This window comes from Rhinolophus hipposideros (assembly GCF_964194185.1).
Source record: "Rhinolophus hipposideros genome assembly, chromosome: 20".
Taxonomy (NCBI): domain Eukaryota; kingdom Metazoa; phylum Chordata; class Mammalia; order Chiroptera; family Rhinolophidae; genus Rhinolophus; species Rhinolophus hipposideros.
This window is the reverse complement of record NC_138066.1, coordinates 17,650,375-17,676,095: the sequence shown is the minus strand read 5'-3', so window position 1 is coordinate 17,676,095 and position 25,721 is coordinate 17,650,375. Positions and strand designations below refer to the sequence as shown.

The 25,721-nt window shown below is 37.5% G+C and overlaps 1 protein-coding gene across 1 annotated transcript in view; it reads left to right on the top strand.

Moving 5' to 3' along the window:
• NLK (nemo like kinase) overlaps positions 1-19,676 on the top strand; it is a 142,771-nt gene extending 123,095 nt beyond the window's left edge. Inside the window, exons 8-11 of the mRNA XM_081028362.1 lie at positions 7,792-7,878; positions 14,503-14,701; positions 15,628-15,721; positions 17,884-19,676. Coding sequence (XP_080884488.1) covers positions 7,792-7,878; positions 14,503-14,701; positions 15,628-15,721; positions 17,884-17,938 — 435 coding nt within the window. The 3' untranslated portion in view covers positions 17,939-19,676. The remainder of the gene's footprint in view (positions 1-7,791; positions 7,879-14,502; positions 14,702-15,627; positions 15,722-17,883) is intronic.
• Positions 19,677-25,721: the final 6,045 nt, after the last annotated feature.

Genomic DNA, 25,721 nt, shown 5'->3' with positions numbered 1-25,721 from the left:
GTCGCCGTCTGTTGGGGCACGATTTCCCTTCCAACAGAATAATGAAGTGAGACTTTTTAAACAAAACCATTACTTGTAAGTTTTGTTTATTTTGTCATGGCTATAAGTAAGAAAATGTTAAATATTTGCCAAATCAAAATATGGTAATTCCCAATACTGTAGGAGAAAATAAATATTATTGTAACACCATTGCTAATAAATGACCCCTGACTTTTTGTCTCCTGGTTTTTCAGTGTGTCTGGGAAAAGTTACTGGGGAAGGAGTTTTGACCTCAATGCCATAACTTAATATATATATATATGTGCCCTTTCCAAATATTCAGCCAAAATACCTGGTATCTCTTATTTCAGCAAAGAATGTGAAGCTGTTTCTATTGTACTCTTGCCTCTAACACAGAATCAAATGGGAGGGTTGTTAGAAAAGAGGTATGAAGAGAAAGATTGCCAGATTTGCACTGATCAATATTACTTGCAACCAGCCAAGTCACTGCTGAGAAAGACAGGATGGTTTTTATCTCCACCCTGTGGATTTAGCAGCATTTTTTAGAAGCACTTTCCTAATCTCCTTTGGACAGAACATCTTAATGATGTGAAGACTGAGTAAGGGGAATAGCTTTCCTAGGAACAAACTGAAACAGAAAGACTCGGCAACTAATTTTCTTGGGCTTTGCCGTGGTTTCTTTTAAACTGGGTGTTCAGATGATCTGACTGATCATTGGAAGATCTGATTGACCTAACTGACCGAATGACAGACTTTAAGTTTGACACTCTTCTCACATTACCAGCCAGACCTGGCCTTGTCAAGCCAAGGCCTTGCCTTTCCCTTGCCAGTTGCCTCTATAATTCTAGTGTCACTCCAGTGCATCCATTTTTCACCTGCATACAGAGCCATGGGTAAAGTATGTTATCTCCTAAAACCAGCCTGAACTAGTAAATAGAGATGTAGATGCTGGTATTTTAAGTAGCCCCTGCTGGTTATACCTTTCTATGGCATTTAGTTTAGAGCTGAAATAATTTGAGGTCCTAACTCCCTTACAAGAGCACAGTAAGTCTTAAAATGTGATGAAGCTCAGATACGCTAGAGGAAGATTCTGTATTAATAGGAGGAACTAAAAAGATCTATTATGTTCTATGTATTGGCCAATATCAGGAATTAAGCTGATTTATCAATACCTCATGGTAAATGTATCCTTGGCAGTTGGAAAATAATTTTCCTCTTTAACTGACCTCTTTAGGTCAGTAAATTTTGCCTGGCTAAAGGTAGCCAGTAATGAAAAGTAACGACGATCAGATACCCCCATGCCAGCCTTCCTCGGGGCCACCTTTCCATTTCTAGAGGAATTGTAACCATTGCTAATAGTTCGCAGCTAACTCATCCTTTGTGTCAGAGATGCTAAACAGCAGCCAGGAGAGCAAGACTTCCTGAGGAGTTTCCAGCCTGCTGTCTAGAACAGCGCAAAATGTAACTTACTGCAGCAAAAGTCATTCTGCATTCCTTTGAGCATTTCCTGGCAAGTGAGTCCTTTTTCTACTAGAAATTTTAAAACTCTGTTAGTTGTAAAAACCTAGAACTTTCGATTAAATTAAAAAAAAATAGTAAAAATCATATTATCCAAAACAAAGGGTGGAAGAAAGGAAAATTTTAAATTCCATATTTATTTAACTAGTTAAATAGGTTAAGGTGTTTAACAGAATCCTATCTTAATACATTTTTACATGAATTTGCCTCTTGACAGTAGTGCCTCTTAGAGTTTAACATTTTGCTTATCACCAAGTTTAGTGATGGCTTTAAGAGAGTACCACGGTAAAAGTTAGGGGTACCTCTGGCTAGTCTTGGTGTCAGAATATTTTAATTTTGAAGAGAAGACTGATGGAGTAAGAATTAGGAGACCATTTCTGCTGAAAGGGTAGATATGCTTTGCACAGACTTTAAAGTCTTATTTTTAAATGCCTTTTAACCAGTGCTGCAGACGGTCTCTTAGGCAGGTGTTCATGGTCTTTGAACACTAACCCAGGTGGATTTGTATAGAGTAAGTTATACTTGCCATGTATAATTGAATGTAAATGCACTTAGCATGGTATTTGGTTTCATTATTTCCCCCAGTATGGAAATTGTTTTCTATCTCCATTTGCTAGTTGATCTTTATACCACCACTGCTCTCAAGAGAAGTTAACAGACCCCTGAAGCTCTTAAGCCAGTAGTCAGATTCTGCCTTTTCCCTTCACACTCCCTACTCCTTCCTTTACCCCATGATGCGTATCTTATATGCCTCTTGTTAGCCTGTTAGCAGCTGCTTGAAGTTATCTCCATTCATGTTATAGCTATTTAGAGCTGAGACTGAAAGACTCATACATACACACCCACACATCAAGTATATTTGGTATGTTGCCACTTGCATTTTTTTTTAACTTCAAAAGATTAATTTGGTCCCCAATCCAATATATACACTACAGCTTGTGTAGTTCTGTACATCATGACAATTTTGCAAAGAACTTAGTGCTCCGTGCCGGATATGTGCTCTGTTTATGTTTCTCTGGACTGTAGTAATTAAAAGCAGGCAGTGGTGTCAGTCTCAGGCTCACCACATTGCACAGCATGTTGAATGATATCCTGGGAGTTGTACACTACAGTTTTCAGGCAGGCTGAGCATGAATCCCAACTCTACTAGTAACTCACTTTGTGACACATTAATTACCCTTAGTGTGCCTCAGTTTATTCACCTATAAAATGGGAATAAAAATGATTCCTACCTCAAATTGTTATAATAATAAAGAGTGTATGCAAGGAAAGCATAGAATAGTATCTGGCATTCTAAACACTTAATAAATATTAACAATTATACTCTAAAATAGTAGATATAGCTTATGATTTTTTAAAAAATATGATCAAGTGGAGTTTATCCCAGGAATACAAAGATTAATTAATACATTAAATCCTCACAATATTCTATAAACCTATATTCTTAGCCAGTCACTGCCTGGCACATAGACCTTCACAGCAGATTTTTTTTTTTAATTTCATTTGTTTATATGCAAGTTATATGTAAGTACATGTAAAATAAAAATTTTACTGAGACTTAGTCATCCCTAGCTATCCCACACACCGTCCCAGTCTCCTCTGGATTGATTTGAGAATATCTTTCCAACGTATTTTTCAATGCATTTATTTACATATATTTGTACAAACAGAAATATGTTTTATTTTGTGAAACTTCGTGAAAAATATATACATATACAGGAGAACCTAATTAGCTGTCTTCTTAAAGTCATAGATTACTGCTTCAAATTAATTTATTTGTATTGGTTCATGAATATACCCACTTCCATGTGGTGTAATCGTCAGGACTCTTTCCAGTGAAACTCAGTTAAAACTGGCTTAAGGAAAAAAGGTATTCAGTGGCTCATGTAACTGAAAAGTCTTGAACTACAACGGACTTGAGGACCTCCTAGATTCAGGTAGTCAAGTGATGTTTCCTGCCAGGAATTTGAGTCTCTTCTCTGTTCTGTTTTCCTATGTTGGTTTCATTTTCAGACAGGCTTTCCTCCATGTGTTTGCAAAAATGGAACCAGCAGTGCAGGCCTACATTGTACTAGCAATATCAATCCTTCAGGAGAGAGCACTCCCAAATTGATCCAGAAAAAAATATTGGGAAGTTCTCTGATTCAGTTGAGAATGTGTTTGGTTATAAGTAATAGAAAATCTTGCTTACAGTGGTTTAAAAAAATAGGAGTTGATGTTTGCCTCATATCTGGTCCAGAGGTCACAGCAGCTCAATTATGTCATCAAGAATCTAGTTCTTTCTTTTTTCTGCTCTGCCGTCTTTATAATGTTGCCTTCTTACTCTCTTGCTGATAGATTCATGGTCACAATATGGCTGTAGATTTTCCAGATATCATATCCACATTCTAAGCAAGCAAACGGAGTAAAGAGGGGGCAGTAGCAACGTCTGTCACTTTTATCAGGAAAGCAAAGTTTTCCCAAAAGCCTGCCTACCAAACTTCTGCTTATATGTCCTTGTCCAGAACTGTGTAATATGTGGCCTCCCAAATGCAAGAGGGCTAAAAAAAAAAAGAAAAATGCGTATTTTCCATCCCATATAATGAAGGTCCATAAGGGAGAAGAGGATTGAGGGAGTGTGTTGGGTTAGCCATCCATGGCTGTCCCTTACCTGTTTTACCATATGCCTGTGCCGAAGCCAGTACTGGTGCTCAGGCGAATATATTGCTGGATCGGCCAGGCCTGGGTCAGGTGCCATCCCTGGAGTGGGGGCCTGGCCAAACCACTTGATTTGAGAGTGAGAAACGAGTGTTCCCTAAAGGTCAGGGAATGCTGGGCAGACCAAAACTCTCTAGTATTTTTTATTTATTGTCTCTTCTACAACTCAGAATCTTGGATGAAGAGAACCTCAGCTGCCATGACCCAAGTATCTATTCAGGTAGATAGGTACTTGTGGAGGCTCTGACCTGTTGATAGGATTGAAAAGTCTAATTTCGTCTTTTGTTCAACTTTTACGATGTTTAGATCTTCATTTTTCCTCAGGTTGTTCCCAGCTGATTGTGTCAGAAATAGATACATTTTCACTGGAGTTCAAATAGTTCTGTCCCCTGACAGGGACTATGTCTGAACATTTCACAGAATCAGAGTATGGTAGAGAGTTCGTTTAGTTCAAACTTCTTATTTTCAACTGGGAGTTTCTTTTATATAACCCCACAGTGCTTACTGTATGTAATGCATTGTGCATCGTGTATACTCATTTAACATTGCTGACTGATGCTCATGGCTCCTTTGCTGCCAAATGAAAACTAACAGGAACATTGAACAGGAGTCAAACAGCCTGGCCGACTGCTGCGTGGCCCTCACTCTGCGGTTGGCTTATGACTGGTATATCCATTGAGGGCTTCTCACCCACATCCAGAAGCTCATCCTTGCTTCATTTCACTGACAATCACAGTCATTAATAACCCTCTTCATAACCCTTCCTGTCCTCGTGATTCAGCACTGGCACCCACTCACTCCCTCATTGCTAAGTGACTTACAAACTTGCAGAACAAACAGAAAATGGACTGGTGTATTTTAAAGTGGGCGGGGGGAAGGGATGTGTGTGAATGATAGGGGAATTGGCAAAAACTTTTTCCGAAAGGAGATACTTAGGGCATCTTTCTAAGCATTCTGTTTTTTCTCTTACTGAAATTGATTCAATTACACTTGATGAGAAATATAAACTTCTTGTCTAGTTCTGAGACCCTGGGCCCAACTGGTTTCAACCATAATGGCTGGTGAATTAGAGGGGAAGATAATGGAATTAGAAACGCAGCGTCTCTAACATGGCATCTTTCCTGTGGAGCTGATAATAGGAACTAAGTTATTAATGGTTATCTTTCTGGGGAGGTATTGGCATCATGAACTGACTCTTCTTTTTTTCTGTGTGCCTCTTTTTAACATGCATATAAACACAGCAAGGAAGAAAGCATATAATATGACGGACTATTCTATGCTGAAATTAAACTTAGCCTTATTTGAATGTATTTGTTGGGGTGTACTTCTGTAAGGAAAGATTAAATTTTAAATTTCATTTGCTTTTCACAAGCTCCCCATCCCATATCCAGGCGTCCTCAAGTCTTACAAATTTTGCCTTCTGATTTGTTTCTCTAGCTTCCATTCAGTGGCTTCTGGAACTACTTATGTTTCTCTTGCCCACCTGAGAGATGTTATTCATCTTTGTTGCCCCCACACCTAGCCCAGGGCCCGGCATTTGGTGGGTGCTAGCTCAGCATTGATGTTGGCTGTAGGCAGGTCTGTACTAGTGCAGCCCCATAGATGAGAAAGCCAAGGTTCAAGTGACCTACCCAAGTCTAGTGATGGCAAAGTCAGAATTTGAACCCACATCTTCTAGTACTCATTTCCTGTATTCCCTTTCCTAAGCTATAGCATAACGTCCACTACAAAACTAGGATGAGGGGTAGGGGAGGTTTCACATGGGGAGTGGAAAGGAAAGAATTGCTTATGGTGAAACATTTGAGTCAGTAAGAATTGGCTGGAATTTGACTGCCAACCTGCACAAACCAGTGAAAAAGAAGACGGCTATTCAGTCAAACCAAGAATCAGAATCTTTTAAGAATATCAAATTACTCCACTTTAAACAATAAAAATAAATTCTTAGCAGAGGGTGGCCAAATAGCTTAGTTGGTTAGAGCGCAGGTGCTCTTAATAAGGTAGCCGGTTCGATCCCCACATGGGCCACTGTGAGCTGCGCCCTCCACAACTAGATTGAAACAACTACTTGACTTGGAGCTGATGGGTCCTGGAAAAACACACTTAAATAAGTAGAAAGGTCAAAAAAACAATTCTTGGGGGGGGGGGGGAATGTGCAAATTGAGTTATAAGTTAAAACCTCTTCCTCACACTCTCCATACAGGTGCATTATCTTGACTAATACAAATTTCAGAACTACCATAGACTTACATATTTTTAACAAAAATACTTTATCTGCAAACATGTAAATGCACCAATAAATAATAGTAAGTTGATATAAACATATTTGAATGTCAACGATATATGGGTTCTGTGTACAATGCTTTTTATCTGTAGTAGTCCTGTCAAGTCTCATACAATTTTTTTTATTTATTTTTTTCTGAAACCGGACTCCTTAATTTCCCACCTCTTCTCTAGGGCCCTCATCTGAGGGCTATGACTGCCCCCCCACCCTTCTAGGGCTGCGGCTCATACAATTTTAGAATTAAAGTCAACTTAGGAGATCATTTAGTTCCATCTGCCTCATTTAATACTTAAGACTACTGAAATTTAGACATATTGATTTATCTAATTTGTTAGACTAAGATGAGATGGGCGTTCTAGTTTACTATTACTCCTTGATCCTGAAGAAAACTTCTGTAAGGTGAATAATTACCTCCTGATGATTCTGAGGTATCTTGTTCTTATTGGGTTTTCCTATGTGGCTTTGTTGGAAGGAGGCAGATATGTAAAATACTTGATGTTAGTAGTTGTCATAGCAAGATTCTGAGGTTGTGATTGAGGTACAAGGAGACCTTTTAGGGTTACTTGTGTGAGAGACAGCAGTGTTGCCATTCACCTGCTCTGTCCTCTGACTCTCCAAGCAGCGAAATGGAGGCTTTATAAGCTCGGGGGCTTCTCAACTCATCAGAGCCATCTCCTTGCCTCAGTGCAAGAGTGTTAGATATTAGCATGTGGTTATGTCTGCCACTCACAAAGACAGTTATTGAATGAGAAATCAAGTGCTTAAAGGCAAAATAAGTGGGACCAGCAAAAGCAACAGCATACTTGCTTAAAAGATTCTGTAACTTCCTGAATGTCTTACAGCTTCTTTAGGACTCGTGTTTTAGCAACTCTGTGGTAATGTTGCCATAAGACATAGTTCACATGTTTGCTTTGCACAGTTTACATGCTTAACTTTGCATGTGGCCAAGGTATTAAATCTTTTTACTCCCACCCCTAGGCATTTGGTCTTTCTTGCCAGAGTATTTACAGTATAAGGCTAAAAGGGGCCCCATATTTACAGGACTAGCTTTCATTTTGCATCGGCTCTTTTGTGCTCTAGGCTACAATGGCTAATCATGTAATATAAAATATGCCACTGGAAGTCAATGACAGTTGTTTTTGAAGACTGGTTAATGAGGGAAATACTCAATCCCTTTGAGTTTAGACTTATGTGCATACATCTTTTGAGCTAGGTACTTATCATAAATTGGCTGTATTCCATATCTCTGTACCCAAAGACTCATTTATATATTTGAATTCTTTATTTTTTCACAGCCATCTCTTCCTGTACTTTATACCCTGTCTAGCCAGGCTACACATGAAGCTGTTCATCTCCTTTGCAGGATGTTGGTCTTTGATCCAGTAAGTAGTGTTTGTTTTTATGTTTTTTAATGAATTAAAAATCTGTGTGTTCCAAGAAAAACATCAATAGATGTGCAATGTAAATAATGACTTTTCAAAAGAAACTTCAGTCTCCAATTTCATGTATATCATGTTCATTCATCACACAGAAGTTTGATTATTAACATACGAATTGAGGTGAAGAGAGAGAAGGTACTGTGTCATCCTTTTTTTATCGCGATATTTGTAAAAGGAACTTGGCACCAACTTAAATCAGGAGGAAAAAAAGTTAATATTATTTGAAAATATCTTCCCGTTTACATTGCATAAAGAAATATTTACTCTCTGAGTTGTTGAAATGTAGCTTTTCCAAATGCCATTTCTAAACTTGACTTTTCTGGGACAAAATTCAGCTCTTCATTTATTCATTCATCCAAAGAATATTATTCACATCTGTGCTCATAACTATTGTCAAAAATGGAAGCATTTAGAAAAGAATTTCACTTGCTGAGAGTACGAGGAAGTCACCAACAGATATTTAAAGGGGAAAGTACCCACAAACTTACCCGTTATTAAGTTTACATTAGTCTGTTCGTGATGAGAAAACAGCAACTTTCTCACAGAACTATCAAATCCACAAAGGTCTGAACGGTCTTGAGACATCAGCAATAACAAAACTTAGGGACAGAAATGTTTTGTTAGCGAATCCAGGTTTGTGAGAAATAGTCAAGCTTTTATTTGGTGGACCAGAACCAATCAAGTGACCAAGTTATTTTTGTTACGTCTCGGGATACAAAGTGGATTTTTATTTGTTTAGTGTTCGTTTATTTTTTTATTTTCCTTTTGTTTGTTTACTTTGGCATGTGAGGTACTTTAGTGATACAGAAGCAAGACGAAGTGGCAGTTCTGAATTTCACAGTCCCTCCTTGTGATCAAGTTCCTGCCATTAAGGACAGTTCCAACCACATAAGTTGCTCAAGGAGCTAGTGATTTAGTGTCATTCGTTTGGTATTTTATTTTATTTGGTAAGTTTATCTACATAGCTCACAGGAGATGTTGATTTAATACATAAAGACCTTTTGTATGGTTAACAAAACTAGAGCCACGAACTTCAGGCTTCAGAGGTAGTTTCTGTCTGCGCTTAGAAGATTTTGTCAAGGCCCTGAGGTTAAAATGTGCTTTCATGTGTCAGAAATACCTTATTCTCTTTATTAGTTCCTCCAGATTAGGAACCAAGAACCATGTGACTCACCCATGTCAGCTTTTACCTGCAGTACTTACCGCTGTCAGGTGTCCTCTTTCTCTGAGGTCACATGTTTATGAATGCTCCTGACCTGCCGGAAGCTCTTGGTCTTACAACCCTAAGGCTGGAATGTCCTAAGCCATAGAAGGGATACCAAGCATGGTTTCCTGGAAGGCCCTGTAGACATCTGTACTACACGTGAAACACAGTCCTTATTCCTTAATAGTGGGATTGTCACGCCTAATTCAATGAAACTTGTGGTGTGGTCATAGTTATAGATTTATCTGTAAGAAGGAGAGAAGATTTATCTAGTAAGGAGGACAGATTCTTGGTCATTAATAAAATAAAGGAATTTATTTAAGGAACACTGCGTAATATTTAACCATTTTTATCATGATCTCGTACAACAAGGCCAACCAATATACATTATTGTTTTACAAAATGATTATTTTTAAATTGGCCTGATGTTGTATTAGTTTTATGGTTGGTAGTAAGGATTCTTTCCTTTCTAGTTCTGAGAGTTCAATTAGAAATAGAACCATTTTTAAAGAGTGCTTTATTCTGATTTTAACCTGTTAAATTGAGGGTTAGCGATACATTAAGAAAGAAATGATGTTTTTAAAATATCCATTAAAAATCGAACATTAACCGTAGTTAAGTCAAGTTGATTTAGTCCATTTAGTCTGCAGTAATTAAGTCAGTCTTATTTTGTTAATCTTGGGTTAAGCAGTCTATTGCCAGGTGTCTGCTCCTGGACTGAAACATTCCTGGAAATCCTAACTCAATTACTTGGTTCAGTCTAAGAGGTGGTTGTCTGTGGTGAAGATACCAGTTACACCCATGAAGTTATACCAGGAAGACAATCGTCAGGAGTACCTGATAACAGTCCTTCACCGAGGTCCTTGTTATATTGCTAATGGAAAACTCGATCCTAATCTTTAGCTTGAAGCATGAGCCTTTAGGCAAATCTAAGAAAAAAGCAGAAAGCACCAGAGGATAAGAATAAAGGGCTCTGGTTCTTTTATTATAATATCAACAATATTGGAAATAATGGGGTATAATAAATAATTTATAAAAATGTAATTAACTATTACCTCAAAATAGTGAAGACATTAAACAAATCTCCAGAGACCTTAATTTATCTAAAGGCAATAAGTAGTTACAAGCCATATTTTTAAAGCACAACAATACTTATTAGGAATATAGACAAAATTATTTCCTTTTTCCCCCTTGACAAACAAAATGCGTTATCTTGCATACACATCTTCCTGCCATCACACATTCTTTTACATTCTTTAAAAAATATATAGATCAAATATATGGTGATGGAAGGAGAACTGATTCTGGGTGGTGAACACACAATGGGATTTATGGATGATATGGTACAGAATTGTACACTTGAAATCTATATAATTTTACTAACAAATGTCACCCCAATAAATAAAAAATAAAAAATTAAAATTAAAATTAAAAATTAAAAAAATATATACGTGTACTTTAACCCGAAGGTATTTATTGGCACATCTTTTTTAACTATTTACTGATGGCTACTGTACAGTGTATTAATGAAGAGCATAGGTATATTAAAATTATGTTGTCCAGGTATCTAAAGACTATTTATTAATTCAAATTAGTATTAATAGAGTCTTAATGTTAACTGAGAATCAGGAGATTAAAATTAAGTTGACATATAAAGTCTTTATGTTGTGTGGCATTCTAAAAACGAATTTCTTTTTAGAAACATTACCTATTATCAGTCATCTAATTTACTTGAATACATAACTTTGAAATTCCATAATTTTAGAGAGTGATAATTAGTTTATCTGACCAGCAAAACCAGTAGAAAAATTCAAATGCAAAATGATTATATGCTTTTTGTGAGAAAACACACCCACAACTTGTATAAACTAGAATATTTTTCTAGCATTATCTGTACATGACAGTAAAATCAGGGAGAAAACAGTTGTTTTTAAGGTTTTATAACTATTAGACTGATTTGTCCAGTCATCTTGCAAAGGAATATCACATGACTTTATCTTATACAATTACATATTTTGCATCATACTTTGTAACCTACTAACCAAGAGTATTATTTTAACTTACAGATAAAGCCTTTTTAAATCTTTGACTTACAACCTTAGCGAGAAAAGATTTCTAAAGAGCCAACATATTTAATACATAAAGAAGAATAATTTTTTTTAAAAATCTTTCCATTTCTTTTACATGTCTTTAATGTGTTAATAGTGTTTCTAAAAGCTGGTTAGAATGGGAGTTAGCTCCATTTTATTTTAAAAGATATCATAATATAATGTATTAACTCCCTTCAGAAGTATACAAAGTACATCGATTTGTTTACTTAGAAATATTTTATATTTATAAAATGGAAATTTTTATCAACTCCTTTAAAAGTAGAAGAGCCAATTTTGCTAAAGCAACAAAATTGGGATAGAAACAAGTGTCCGTATCTATTACAAATGTTGACTAGGTAAAGAAAAAGATATGCACAATATGTAATTAAGATACAAAGGACATAATTAAGCACCATTAGATCCTTCAAAAGAATACCATTACTGTTGACAACATCCATTTGTGATCAAAACATTTAATAAAATGGGTATAGAAGGAAAATACTTCAAGATAACAAAGGCCATATATGACAAACCTTCGCCTAATATCATAATTAACGGTGAAAAACTGAAGCCCTTTGCTCTGTATTCAGGAACATGACAGGGCTGTCCCCTATCACCTCTGCTTTTCAACATAATATTCAAAGTCCTAGCCAGAGCAGTCAGGCAACAAAAAGAAATAAAAGGCATCCAAATTGGGAATGATGAAGTTAAATTGTCACTTTTTGCAGACGCCATGATGCTATATATAGAAAACCCTCAAGACTCCACCAAAAAGCTATTAGAAACAATCAACGAATACTGTAAAGTTGCCAGCTACAAAATCAATGTACATACTATGTATATACTGACAATGAAATCTCAGAAAAAGAAATTTAAAAAAAAATTCCTTTTGCAATCGCAACAAAAAGAATAAAATGGAGTAAACTTAACCAAGGATGTGAAAGACTTATATACTGAAAACTATAAGACATTTTTAAAAGAAATTGAAGAAAACACAAAGAAATGGAAAGACATTCCGTGTTCATGGATTGGAAGTATTAACATAGTTAAAATAGCCATATTACCTAAAGCAATATAGAGATTTAATGCAAACCCCATCAAAATCTCAATAGCATGTTTTAAAGAAATAGAACAAAAAAATCATCAGAATTGTATGGAACCACAAAAGACCCCAAATTGCCAAAGCAATCCTAAGAAAAAAGAACAATGCTGGAGGTATCACACTCCCTGACTTTAGCTTGTACTACAGGGCTACAGTAATCAAAAGAGTATGGTATTGGCAGAAAAACAGACACACAGACCAATGGAATAGAATTGAGAACCCAGAAATAAACCCACATAAATATGGACAATTTTCAACAAAGAAGCCAAAAACATACATTGGAGGGAAAAAAAAGAAAAAAGAATACCATTGCTGAAAATTTGGGTAATTTTGTGATTTCTTTCTCAATTTAGAAAGATAGTTAACTTATTTTCCGTGTTCATACCTCTTACAAAATGACAGTCTCCTTTTTTTAACCTTGTTTCAGAAGTCCGAAGGGACTTTATAATTTGTTTAGAGAAATGGAAGTTGATCATTATATACTAGGGATTTGATTCACTTTTTGTACAAAGGCTCTCTTAGGTAAAAAAAAAAAAAAAAAAAGTGTCTCATAGGTAAGACACTTTAGAAGACCCAGTATGGGTGCTCAAAGATCACACAAACACAGAGCATGTTATCAGTAGTTGGGAAAACACCAAAATTTTTTCAACCCTGCCTTCTCAAATTTCAGAATCCTCATACAGACAAAAAAGACTAACATGGAAACAAACCAGATTACAGCTGTTGGTGGCAGCTGACAGGGACTCGATTTCTGACATCTGCTACCTGACAGAAATGACTTAATGGTGAGATGATAAAATTAAAACCCAGATTCAATCACTGCTGCCACCAGTGTGGACCTGATCAGCCATGCTCAATTGAAAACGGAAACAGACTTGGCCAGGAACCAGATTTAGTGTGCGAAAGCCGAAGAGCTCACTTGTTGAGATGAGGGACCCTGTCTTGGGCAAGGTGCACCGTCGGCCAGCTTGTTCCTTTTGGTTCTGATAGTCATCCTTTGTCCCAGTGGGATCTCTGGGAATAGCTGGACTCATTGCGGAAGAAAAAGGAAAAGTTTACTTGTTAAGAGTTCCAATGATCCAGTAGATCGCCAAATACCAAACGTGGCAGGTAGCAAAAGGAACAAAACAAAGGTTGTCAAGCTCATATTTGTCTGTTTGTGGTGGATAAACAGCAGCTTTCCTTTGTAATGATCATATCCTGAAAGGTCACGGCATGCCTTTTAAAATTAGCATAGCAAAAAATCAGAGATAAAAATGTTTTTAGGGAATCTAGGTCTATGGGAAATAATTAACATTTTATTATTTGGGGGACCAGAACCAGTCAGGATGACCCAGTTATTTTTTGGTTTAGTTGAATACAAAATGGTTTTCTTTGTTTAAATTATGTTATGTGAAGTGCTTGATCATAGTGGAAGCAGGGCAAAGGGTCAGTTTTTGTTCTACTCTCTACTCCTGAATCCATCCTTAAATCCTTTAAAATTCACTTTCAGTAATACTTATATGTCCACTGAGCTAAAGGGAGGGACAATTTTTTCTTCTTTTTTTTTTTAATGGAGAAATGTTTTTTCATTTATCAACCTGAAACTAGTATATTAAGTATTCTGATCTGAAGTGTCGAAAACCACAGGCTGCTGATTTGAAGACTGAGCCGAATACTTAAACATGCCATTCAGACTGTTATCCGCTGCCAAACTCCAGCAACTTTCAGATAGGCTTTTGCCCTAAGTTGATTTGGTATTCTAAGAGAAAAGTTTCAAGCAGCTTTATACAATTGCCACCGTGATCACCTCTCTTCTGAATGCTTAGAAAATATAACTGTTCCTTAAAATGTAAACTTAAAATATAAAATATTACATGTCTAAACACCATGGTATTTGTCATTTTTGACCCTACATAACGTTTATTTCAAGGTAGGAACTTTTCAGGATCTTAGCAAAGTCATTTCTTAGTGCTTTGTGGTGTATAGTGGTTTCTAACAGTAGTTTCTTGTTCTAAGTCACATACTCCCTCTACCGCTACATTACCCACCTCTAAATTCAGTTATCCCTCTTTACACAGGATATACCGTATCAGCTGTGTAAAGTAGTTACTGTGTCTTGTGAAAGCTCCTGTACGGACAATCATGTTTATCTGTAGTGTTGATGTGCTGGTCTCTAAATTTGATTTCAGTCCAAAAGAATATCCGCTAAGGATGCCTTAGCCCACCCCTACCTAGATGAAGGGCGACTCCGGTATCACACGTGTATGTGTAAATGTTGCTTTTCCACCTCGACTGGAAGAGTTTATACCAGTGACTTTGAGCCCGTCACCAATCCCAAATTTGATGACACTTTTGAGAAGAACCTCAGTTCTGTTCGACAGGTTAAAGGTGAGTATCTTTTTTGGCCTTTGGCCAGCCAGGATAACTAGTAATATTTTCCATTTTGTGGCTGTGAAAAGCTGAGATGTAGAGGGTGACCAAAGTTCCTTCCTATGTTTATTTTACAACCTTGTGTGTAGCTGTTTATCCAGGACATATAAGCCAAGGAGGCTATGGGTGTTACAAAAACTCTTGATTTAATATTACATCCAGGGGAAGGTCAGGCAGAGGAATGAATATTTTGTTCGTATTTTCAAAGCTGATTTATTTAATGAGTGTGACTCAATATGTTTAATATGTATTCAGTCAGTGTAATTTATTTCATTGAATGAAACATAGTGGACTTCTTTTTTTTGTGTAACACCCACTAGGGGAATCATTCCTTGTATGATGACAAGAGAAGGGAATTTCTGGTAGTCGACTCGTAAGATTTCCTGACACAATCTCCTATTGGGGTGGGATGGGGGTTAATGACACCCAAAATTCTGAATGATCTGTTGTCTGCTCTAGGGCATTTTAGAAGAGAGAGTAGTCCCCAAAGTAACCAGCCAAAACTATGTGCCTAAACACCAGCTGAGGTTTCTTAGTGATCTTCAAGAAGGTGGTAATTACCAGCAATTTAGAAGAATTCATTCCTAATGCCAATTCTGTGGGGTCACTCTCAAATTTACAGACCATTTTCCTCCTCTTCCTGATGGGATTTCCAGCCCCTATAATGCCACTTTGGGTAGGCAGGGTAAGAGGGGAGAGGTTTGTCTGTATTTAGCAGCAACTCTCATTTTGGTTTCAGGATATTGCTGCTGGATTCTGCCTGATAGAGGACGGGTGTTTGATTTAACTAAACCAGTGGGAAATGTCGGCTAGAGTTAGCTGAGAATCCACTGCTCCCAGACCTGCAAATTGGCATGCCTTTATGATGTTTGTTTTCTCCGCAGAAATTATTCACCAGTTCATTCTGGAACAGCAGAAAGGAAACAGAGTGCCTCTCTGCATCAACCCTCAGTCTGCTGCTTTTAAGAGCTTTATTAGGTAACTATATGGAATTCCTGTTCAAATTAAAAGGATGCCATTGTGATTTGGTTCTTCAGCGTATTTCTGTTTTTATTTAGATTAGGTACCATAGATTTTAAAAAGGTCCAACAGAAAGTTTCCGTTAGGAGCTTTGGCTTTAGTCAAAAGCATATTAAAATGTAACCATTAGGGTTTACACTGATGCTAGTTCACTGTGGTTGCTTTGGCCATTTTTTTTCTTATATGACCCATTGTGCTGCCTGACCGTATACGTGGGAGTCGTCCTGCCCTTCCATAGCAGCCGGGTGGCAGCCTCTCTCCTGGAGTTAGACATGGTCACCTGGGTTCCCAATACCCTCCCCATTACCTTAATAGTAAATGCAAGAAAGAAAATTGTTTTTTATAGGTGGCCTGCTGGTGTGTGCTACTTAGAGAAACAGCCAATAATAGGCTTACTGGTTAAAGAGCTATAAACCTACTTTGGAGCCTAGCGAGCGTCATTCTCTTTGTCCTTTTCCTTCTCAATCTTATTCTCTTAACTCTTCGGATCAATCAAGGTCCAGACAAGAGAAAGAAACCACACCCTGTACAATGTAATAAGAAGTATTAACTAGGAAAATATGGTTAATTACTATATGGCAGGATATGAAAGAGGATTCAGAAGGGTCCAGGATTCAGGAGCAAATGCAGAAAGCATATACCTTCCTCTAGACTGAGGGAGTGTGAATGAGGAAGAAATGAAGAACTTAGAGGAGGCCCCTCCACCCAAGTCTAATAAGATTTGGACCTCTTTGGAGAGGATATGGCTATCACAGGAACACATAGCATCAGGGTAGTGAAGAAACTTTCATAAAGTGGAGACAGAACTGGTCCATCAAAGAGGCCTGCTGGGTTGCAGAGAAACTCGGCAGAAGGTTTGGGTCAACCAAAGCTGGGTCTTTCACGTCAGAAAAAACACACCAGAATCAGAAAGGGCAGCTGCTTCCTACTGCTGTGGCCTCTAGGCTCCTTGCAGCGCCTTTGGTCAGCAATGGCTAACATCAGGCTAGGTGTCCAAGGAGAAACATGAACAAAGGTCTGGCTCTGGTGACACCAAGCAGGACAGAGAAGGGTGGGTTTTACCTGAAAGGCCACTCTGTCTCCTTTCTTCGCCACCTGCCTTCCTCGCTCTCCTTTTTCCTCCTCCTCCCTGCTTCTCTTTCTCTTCTCCTCACTTCCATTTTAATTGGCCTTGATGTGGTATTGATGTTGATTGAATTTATTGAACCAAAATGCAGACTTTTTGTGTAGAATTTTTAAATCGGGGTGACTTTCATTTCTTCCACCTATGTTTTCAGTAGAAAGAAGGAATGGAGTTGTACCTTTCTTTCTTTGTGGTTCAAAATTACTTTGTTTTAATACTTTTCCCCTTAGAATCAGTGACCCAGTCAATCAGGTGTTTTAATACCTTTCCAGGTGCAAGTTATTCATTATCCTGGACCCCAGGGAAGCAAAGTGGTTACACACACACCCTCATGTTTATAATCTAGTTGGCAACATTAGAGAGACATGTGAAATAACTGAAAAAACAGATCTGTGGATAACAAATGCTAAATGATTACTCATTACTACTCAATTAATACTTGATAAAGAATGCTTATGAGACTCATTCAAAATAGGTCTCCACTTAAAGTCACTATATTTTGAGAGGCTACTTCTAAATGGCTAATTCTGCATTTTTTAAGGTTAATTTCCTGATTGATTATAGACATTATTATTTATAATAGCTACCATTTACTTTATACTATGAAGTAGTCTTTGTGGAAAGCATTTTGCATACATTATCTCATTTATTCATCACAATAATGAGGTGGATAGCATTATCCCTTTCCAGAAGAAAAAAAGATGAAAGAATTTGCTGTAGTCACACAAGTAAATGACATGTTGTTTTCAAAGCCATGTATAGACCACTGGACCATAGAGCCTCACAGTAGATACAGACCCTTAAACAATTTGAAAGAAATGCAACTTTAGATACGTTAAAGAATAATAACAGCAACAATAATAATATAGTAATAATAATCTGGAAATGAACTTTACAATTTTTTTTAAAGGAAAAGAGGAAAATAGGCAGCAGTGAATTGCCCTTTGCCCTTTGTGGTGTTACAACTGATTTCACCATTTCTCCATTTTTTTTCTAGTTCCACTGTTGCTCAGCCATCTGAGATGCCCCCATCTCCTCTGGTGTGGGAGTGATGGTGGAAGATAATGTACTACTGAAGATGTAATGTAGCTTTCCACTGGAGTCTGGGATTTGCAATTCTGGAGGTTAATCATGCTTGTACTGTAATTTTACTAATGAAGTTTTAAATTAACAACCACTACTTGTATGATATGAATAATATTTAGAAATGTTACTAGACTTTTAATCTTGTAAAGTGGTTGTGCTTTTAGAAGACAAATATTTTACCCAGAGTTGCACATGTTTTATGAATTTAGTGCAGCTGTTATGGCTCACCTCAGAACAAAAAAGAATTGAACCAAATTTGGGAGTTTGGGGTTTTGTGTTTTTGTTTTGTTTTGTTTTTCTTTTTTAAAAATGAAGTGAGATTGTTCACACATACACACATACAAAGGACAGTCATACATTTTGATATTTGAGCCATTCCTGAAAATTATGGGTTTTCTAAAACTAAAGAATCTAGAAACCTTGCCTGCGACCAATCATGGAGCCACGTGAGCTGATCGTGGCGGCACCTGGGGGGGAGGAGGGAGGGGCATGCCACCTAATGATCGAGCCCTATAATTAGCTTCTCATTAGAGCCGTGACGGTAATGTGTGCTGTCTAAAATCCAATGTTGTGGGTAGAGAGAATGAGTTTGTGACTAGGAGAGACTAAACTTCTGTTTTCCTTACCCAGTATAAATATATATATATATATTTAATCTATTTTTATTAGAAGTTTTTCTGCTCTTTCTTACATAAAAGAACCCTCAAGCATGCATCTTTCATGTGTGTAAATAATTCATTTCTGGGCTAATTTCAAAAGAATCCCAACATTGCTGTATAGAGAGAGAACTAGCTTGCACATTTTAGGTCTGTGAAATTTTGTGAGACTTTTCCTGCACTGGACAATAAAAATAAATAAGTAAATAAAAGACAAAAACAAATTTTTAAAAATTTTAAAGCCACAAAAAAAAAAGGCACATAGGGAATTATGTCACATGTGTTTGTGTCCTTAGGCAAAGCTGTGGGAGTCTTGAAATGTCACAGTAGTAAATAACTTATTACTTTTTGACAAATTCTTTTTTTCTGTTGGAACACTGAATTCTTCTGTGCATATGTATATATGAATACAAATTGAAGGCCTCTACCTCCTGGAGTTATACAACTTGGCTTGTTTACCTCCACATGCTGATGATGACTATTTTTTTTTTTAAGTTCAATGTGGAGACTTGAAACTTGAATGTCCCTTCCAACTTTTATATTAAAAATAAAATGACAAGAAAATTGAAGATTGTTTTTCACCTGTACAAGGAATACTAATGGATCGTCTTAAAATTGGTCTAGGAAAAAACCTTGGTGTGTGTTATGGACAATTAACTGTTAAAGTTATTGTAAGTTATCTGTATTTAGCAGAGTATTTTCATCTTGAGTGATCTGAGCTGAATTTGAAGACTATTAATAAGTTATGTTGGGAAGTTTTAACTTCAATGAAGTAATTATTTGCTGTGAAAGAAACAAACATTGAATTACTAAACAAAGATGGTGCAATATCTTTGTTTTTTTTTTACGAGGCTCCTGAGAATCCACCCAACTGAAGCATTTCAATTCACTTGAATGAGAAACGTGTTTAGTATCAAAAGAGCCCAAGAAGACACTGGTGTGAAAGGTACAATCTCAGAGGTTGGTCAATTACCGTGGCACACTTACTGGTCACTTTGTACAATGTAGATTTGAAGTACAGTGGTGAAAACATTAAATGTGACATTTGAAAAAGATGTGTCATCAGTTTTATTTCAATTCCTTTGTTTTCTCTTCAAGCCTGTATCCTGAATTTGCAAAGTTTTAAGACATTTCCTATTTATATTTCCATTTAGAGCTTTGAGGAAATTAGATGTGCTTTTAAATAAAATTTTCCCAGAAACTTTAACTTGCCAAAAACACTTTGAAAACTTAACCAATATCAAAGACATTATGATTTTAATATATCCAATTTGAAAGTCTTTCCAGACCTTAGAGTCTAATGTAGGGATTTTTTAAGCAAAGAATCTTGTTGCCATGTTGTGGGGACAGAGTCCCAGAGAGCAGTTTCCAGGCTCTCAGCCTCACATAGAAAGGAGCTGGCTCGGGTAGTAGATGGTCATCAGCTGTGACTAGTTGGCCATCAGCTGTTACCGGCTGTTAGCCATTACCACTGATGTAACTGCCGTAGCTAAGCTAGCAAGGTGTGGCGTGGTGGTGTGGCGTCCTGGCGTGTCGTGAAGTGGTGGAGTGTGGATTACGGATTGCAGAGAAGCGGATTGCAGCTAGCAAGTGAGGTTGGTTGGCAGAGACAAGTGGATGGAGGGTTGCGGATCATATGGCTCCTGCTTCCTGTGTCTCCAACCCAGCTGCCAGCGAGACTATAGTGGTATGACTCCCCTATCTATGGCTCCGTGGGTGTTCCTTTTTGACCTCACCATATCCTGTGTTCTTATGTGGGGAGCAGGACCAGAGACCCTGCATGACACCCTGTATGACACATGTATGAAATCAAACTCCAGTATATTAAATAAGTGGGGACTGCCCTAAATGAAACCGACTGCCAAGGAGACGTGACCCCCTTCCTCCTCTTCCTTTCTGCTTCCAGACCCTGGCAGCCCAGAGGTACTTCCAGCTAAGGAAAAAGTTCCATCTGGGGAGTGGTGTGTGGTTAAGACCCGACACCAGACTGCCTAATTTCAGAGTACTTTCCCTGAAGCTGGATAAAGCAACATTACTCTTAGGTTTGTAGATGACATGTACTTCTCCGTGTCCTGTCGTGGTTTAGCAAAATGAATGGATCTTTTTTTCCTGACTTGGGGTGAGTTGATTATTCTCACTCATCTTAATACAAATACATATATTTATTAGTAATTGAAAAAAATGTGGAATTTCTACAGCCAGTAGAATCAGTATGAACAAATAAGTTAGGGCTGTAATGAGGTGCACTTTGTTTGCAATTTAATTTTAAGAACCCAGAAGATGAAGATAATCTCTCATGACGGCTCATAAATTTGGAGTTTTTATTTTGTTTTTCCTCCATGACAGGTCATTTAAAATATATTAAAATAAACATGTTAAACGAATAGAATGCAAAATTTGCATGAATTTTGAAATTAAGGTAGCTTTGGGGGGGCTGTTTCCTACTATGCTCTAATAACGTCTAGACATCACATTAGTAAACAGACACTTTTTGAGTCTCCTCTGCAGTATTTGACTCTCCACTTCTCCTTCCTTAAACAGTCTTTCCTTGGCTTCTGTAACACCACTGTTTTTCCCTCTTTTGGGGGACCACAACTCTCCCTTACAAGCTCCTTCTGCTTAATCATCACATTTGTGTTCTGGGCTAGGGATCAATCCTGGGTTCTCTTCCTACTCTAAAGCCAAGGGTTCTTGACTTGGCTATTTGGTAGAATCACTTGGAGAACTTTCAGGAATTCCCAGTGCCTAGGCTGCACCCCAGATCAATTAAATCAGACTCTTCGGAGGCAAAGTCAGGCGTCAGTTTTGTGCTGTAGGTTTGCTTTGCTTTGGATTTGAAGTTCTCCATTTGACTCCAGCGTGCAGCCAAGATGGAGATCCACCGCGGGACACTTTCTTCTTGTGACCTCACCTACCCTCGTGGCCTCAATGACTATAAGAGGATGACCCCAAATCTCTTACCTATATACCCAGATTTTTATACTATGTGCCTATTAGAAATTTCTACTTGGGTATCTTACAGGCCCCTCAGATATGTCAAAAATGAAATATAATGTCTTTCCCCTGACAACTTGATTACTATCAAATCATTCTCCCTTTTCTCCCCTGGCCCTTTTTCTCCCTTTCCTAGATTAGCAAAATGGTTAAGGCTTAACTAGCTAGGGCCATCCTCAGCATTTCATGAATTGTGGAAGGCGGGAAAGGAGTTGGGAGTACGCTTAGGAGCAAGGCGGGCATAGTTGTGAGCTGGCCCAGGCGATAGGTCAGGACCTGTGCCGGGGTGGGACTCATGACAACACAGCACCAAGTTCTGTTCTGGCAGGTGTGATGGAGGAGAGTGACTCGGGTTATGGGGCTCCATCTGCTCCCTACCCCTCAGTCCTGGTCCTGGGCTTCACCATCCACCTCATTACAGAAGTGAGAAATCAGAGTCCTCCTCATTCCTATCTTAATCCCAGAATTCATGCACATTTTGCATTCCATTCTTTAATACATTTTTAATGTTTTTAACGACATACCAGAAAGAAAAAATAAAAATCTTACCAGTTAATAAGTTATTGTGTTTCCCTGAAAATAAGACCTAGCTGGACCATCAGCTCTAATACGTCTTTTGGAGCAAAAATTAATATAAAACCCAGTCTTATTTTACTATAAGACCAGGTCTAATGTAATATATAATATGTAATACAATAATTGGAAAAAGTGGTAAATTATGTTTTCAGGTTGCTGTTGGTAGGATTTTTAACAAGTGGACCTTGCTAAGAGATCAGTGTTTATGTTAGGTAACCGACTTCAAAGGTCTCTGATCAGTGATCAGCCTTCTACTCTTCAGGGAAATACTCTTCAAAGATCTCTAAGTAAATAAAGATGGGTTTAATTTTTTTTATTTTAATTTATTAGTTTCTGGTGTAATAAAGACAAGGTAATACTTAGACGTTCATCATTTATATCCCTCACACTGTGAACCCCCCTCCCCCCATCCACTATCCCTCCGACCTCACACCGAGCCATCACATTATATATATAAAATTATAGTTGGCATTCATTAATGTTTAGCTTCTGGTGTACAATGCCATGATCAGGCATCCACAGTATCCCTGAGGTGGTCTCCCAAATGGGACACGTGTCCATCGGATACCCAACAAAATCTTTACGACATTATTGAATACGTTCCCCAAATTAATTTTCAAAAAACCCTGAGGCCATCTTGTGGTTACCAGCTGCTTCCTAATCCCTTCACCTTTCCCCTTATCCCCCCGCCCCCGCCCATCTAACAACTCTCGGTTTTTTTCTTTGTGTCCCCAAAACTGTTTCTGATTAGTTCATTCACATATTCTTTTCTTTAGATGCCTCATATAAGTGAGATCATATGGCACTTGTCTTTCTCTTTCTGACATATTTCACTTAACATAATGTTCTCTAGATCCATCCATGTTGTTGCAAATGATAAGATTTCTTTCTTCTTTATGGCTGAGTAATACTCCATTGTACAAATGTACCACAGCTTCTTAATCCTAATTTTTATTTGATAACACTAATTTTCACAGCTCATCCTACAGCCAACTATCTTTATCCAGTTCTTAATTGCAGCGATCATACTGTGGTTTTTAAAAACGAACAGCTTTACCTTAGAGTGTTTGAGGATGCCTGACAGTTTTTGAGGATGTTTATCCTTCAGAAGGAAAATCTTATAAAGACGATATTGTGAGTTCCTTTTAAAAACCATATTGTGTGTGTGTGTGTATGTGTGTGTGTGTAATTCACATGGTACAACCTACAATAACACTGTGTAAAGGAAATCATTCTCCCTAGAGGCACCAGCCACCATTTCCAGTTTCTATCGATCATTCCAGAGATACTGTACATAATCAAGTTTATATCTTTTTATAGGAATGATAGCATAACATGTACACTGTCCTGCATCTTGCCTTTTCCACTTGATGTGGAAGATTGTTCCACATGAAGACACATAGTTTTAATTTCAGCCACTTTTTAATTATGAAAGTGAACAGTGACTAACTTGAACTTATTACCCCTTATCCTTGTTTTTATCCTTTGTCATGACATTTTTCTCCATGAAGGCAAGTAATTCAAAGTAGAACCAACTAACCAATTTTCGCCAGGTAAGCCATTGCTCATATGTGTAATAATATATATTTTAAAAATCATTTTTTATTCTATTACAAGTTTTCTTAAATGACAAGTATTTAAACCACATTTTTTTATTAAATTTATTGGGGTGACAATTGTTAGTAAATTTACATAGATTTCAGGTGTACAATTCTGTATTACATCATCTATAAATCCCATGGTGTGTTCACCACCCAGAGTCAGTTCTCCTTCCATCACCATATATTTGATCCCCCTTACCCTCATGTCCCACCCTTCACACCCCTTACCCTCTGGTAACCACTAAACTATTGTCTGTGTCTATGAGTTTTTCTTTCTCATTTGTCAAACCACATTTTTTAAAAACGTTTTTCCATCCCACTCACTGCACTGACAAAAATCAAGGTGTTTAGGGGTCCAAACTGCTTTCCGTTTGTCAGATTCAGATGTCGCCCTGTCGACTCATTTGTGGACCTTTTTTCACTCCAAACTGTTTTCCCAAATTCCTATCACTCAATAGCTCATTTTATCAAAAAGGGCCTTAAAAAAGGTAGTCACATGTGGCACATAAAGACCAACAGAAGGACCAAATCATTAACATCCATGCTTTCATCTATCAAGAATCAGATTAAGCTGAGTTTAACCAGCTGTGTTCATAATGTTTTTTTGAGTACAGCAAAAATACCAACTTTTATTTCCAGCAATACAGATGATTAGATATTCTTAAAAAACAAACACCTAGGAATTCTTGATGAAGTACAACAAACATTAAATAGATAGCTGACTTACAGAAAAGGGGAATATTTTAAGGACACAAAACAATACTGGATCTGCTTCCCTAAGGCTGTCTGCCAAGTGGTAAAAGTAACAGCTAACAAGAATAGCTAATGTTCATTAACTAATTACAATATGCCAGGCCCTGCTCTAAGTACTTTAAAATATTAACTTTATAAAAACACTATGTTGTAGATATTATTATTAGTTCCAGCTTCCAAAGGAAGAAACTGAGGCTCAAACAATTTAGAATCTTGGCTAGTAACAACTAAGTGGGAGACAGGAGACATGGCCTTGGCAAGATAAAAAATTAAAACTTAGATTCCCACATATACCATGTTTCCCCAAAAATAAGAGCTAGTCAGACAATCAGCTCTCGTGTCTTTTGGAGCAAAAATTAATATAAGACCCAGTATTAATATTATATTAAATAAGACTGGATCTTATATTAATTTTTGCTCCAAAAGATGCATGAGAGCTGATTGTCTGGCTAGGTCTTATTTTCGGGGAAACAGTAGCTGAGACATTTAAAGGGCTATACCTTCAGCGAAAGGGCTGTGGAGGGGGAAAAAAATCCTATCTGCCACAAGGGAATTTATTAAAGCCTTACCTCTAGGTGGGAAAAAATTTCCACAAGAATTTTCAACCCCAGGTTTGCCCTTACATGTCATTAAATTTCAGATTTATGCTACCATTAAGGCCTGGAAAACAAACCAAGATATTAAAGTGGCTTTCAGTTGATAGTGCCCTGGGGTACCTACCAAAAGCAAACACAGATTCTCTTTTGGGGAATACATCCTTACCTGGGGCCTCAGAGGATTCCAGTAGATAAAGCTCACCCAAATATGAGCTCACAGTCCAAAATTACAAAACACAAGGATATAAGCCACTATACAAAACATGATTGCAAACCAAGTACTTCAGATATTGAAAGTATTGGATGCAGAATACAAAATAATTATGTTTAAAAATAATTAGAGGGCCGGGCTGGTGGCTCAGGCGCTTAGTGCACACTGTTCCCCAATAAAGTCCTGTTCCCCTTATCCAACAAAATCTTAATAATAAATAAATAAATAAAAATAGAGACATAAAGGTAACAAAACGTCAAGCAAAGGGGTGGCCGATTAGTTCAGTTGGTTAGAGCGTGGTGCTAATAAACATCAAGGTTGCCAGGTCGATCCCTACGTGGGCCACTGTGAGCTGTACCCTC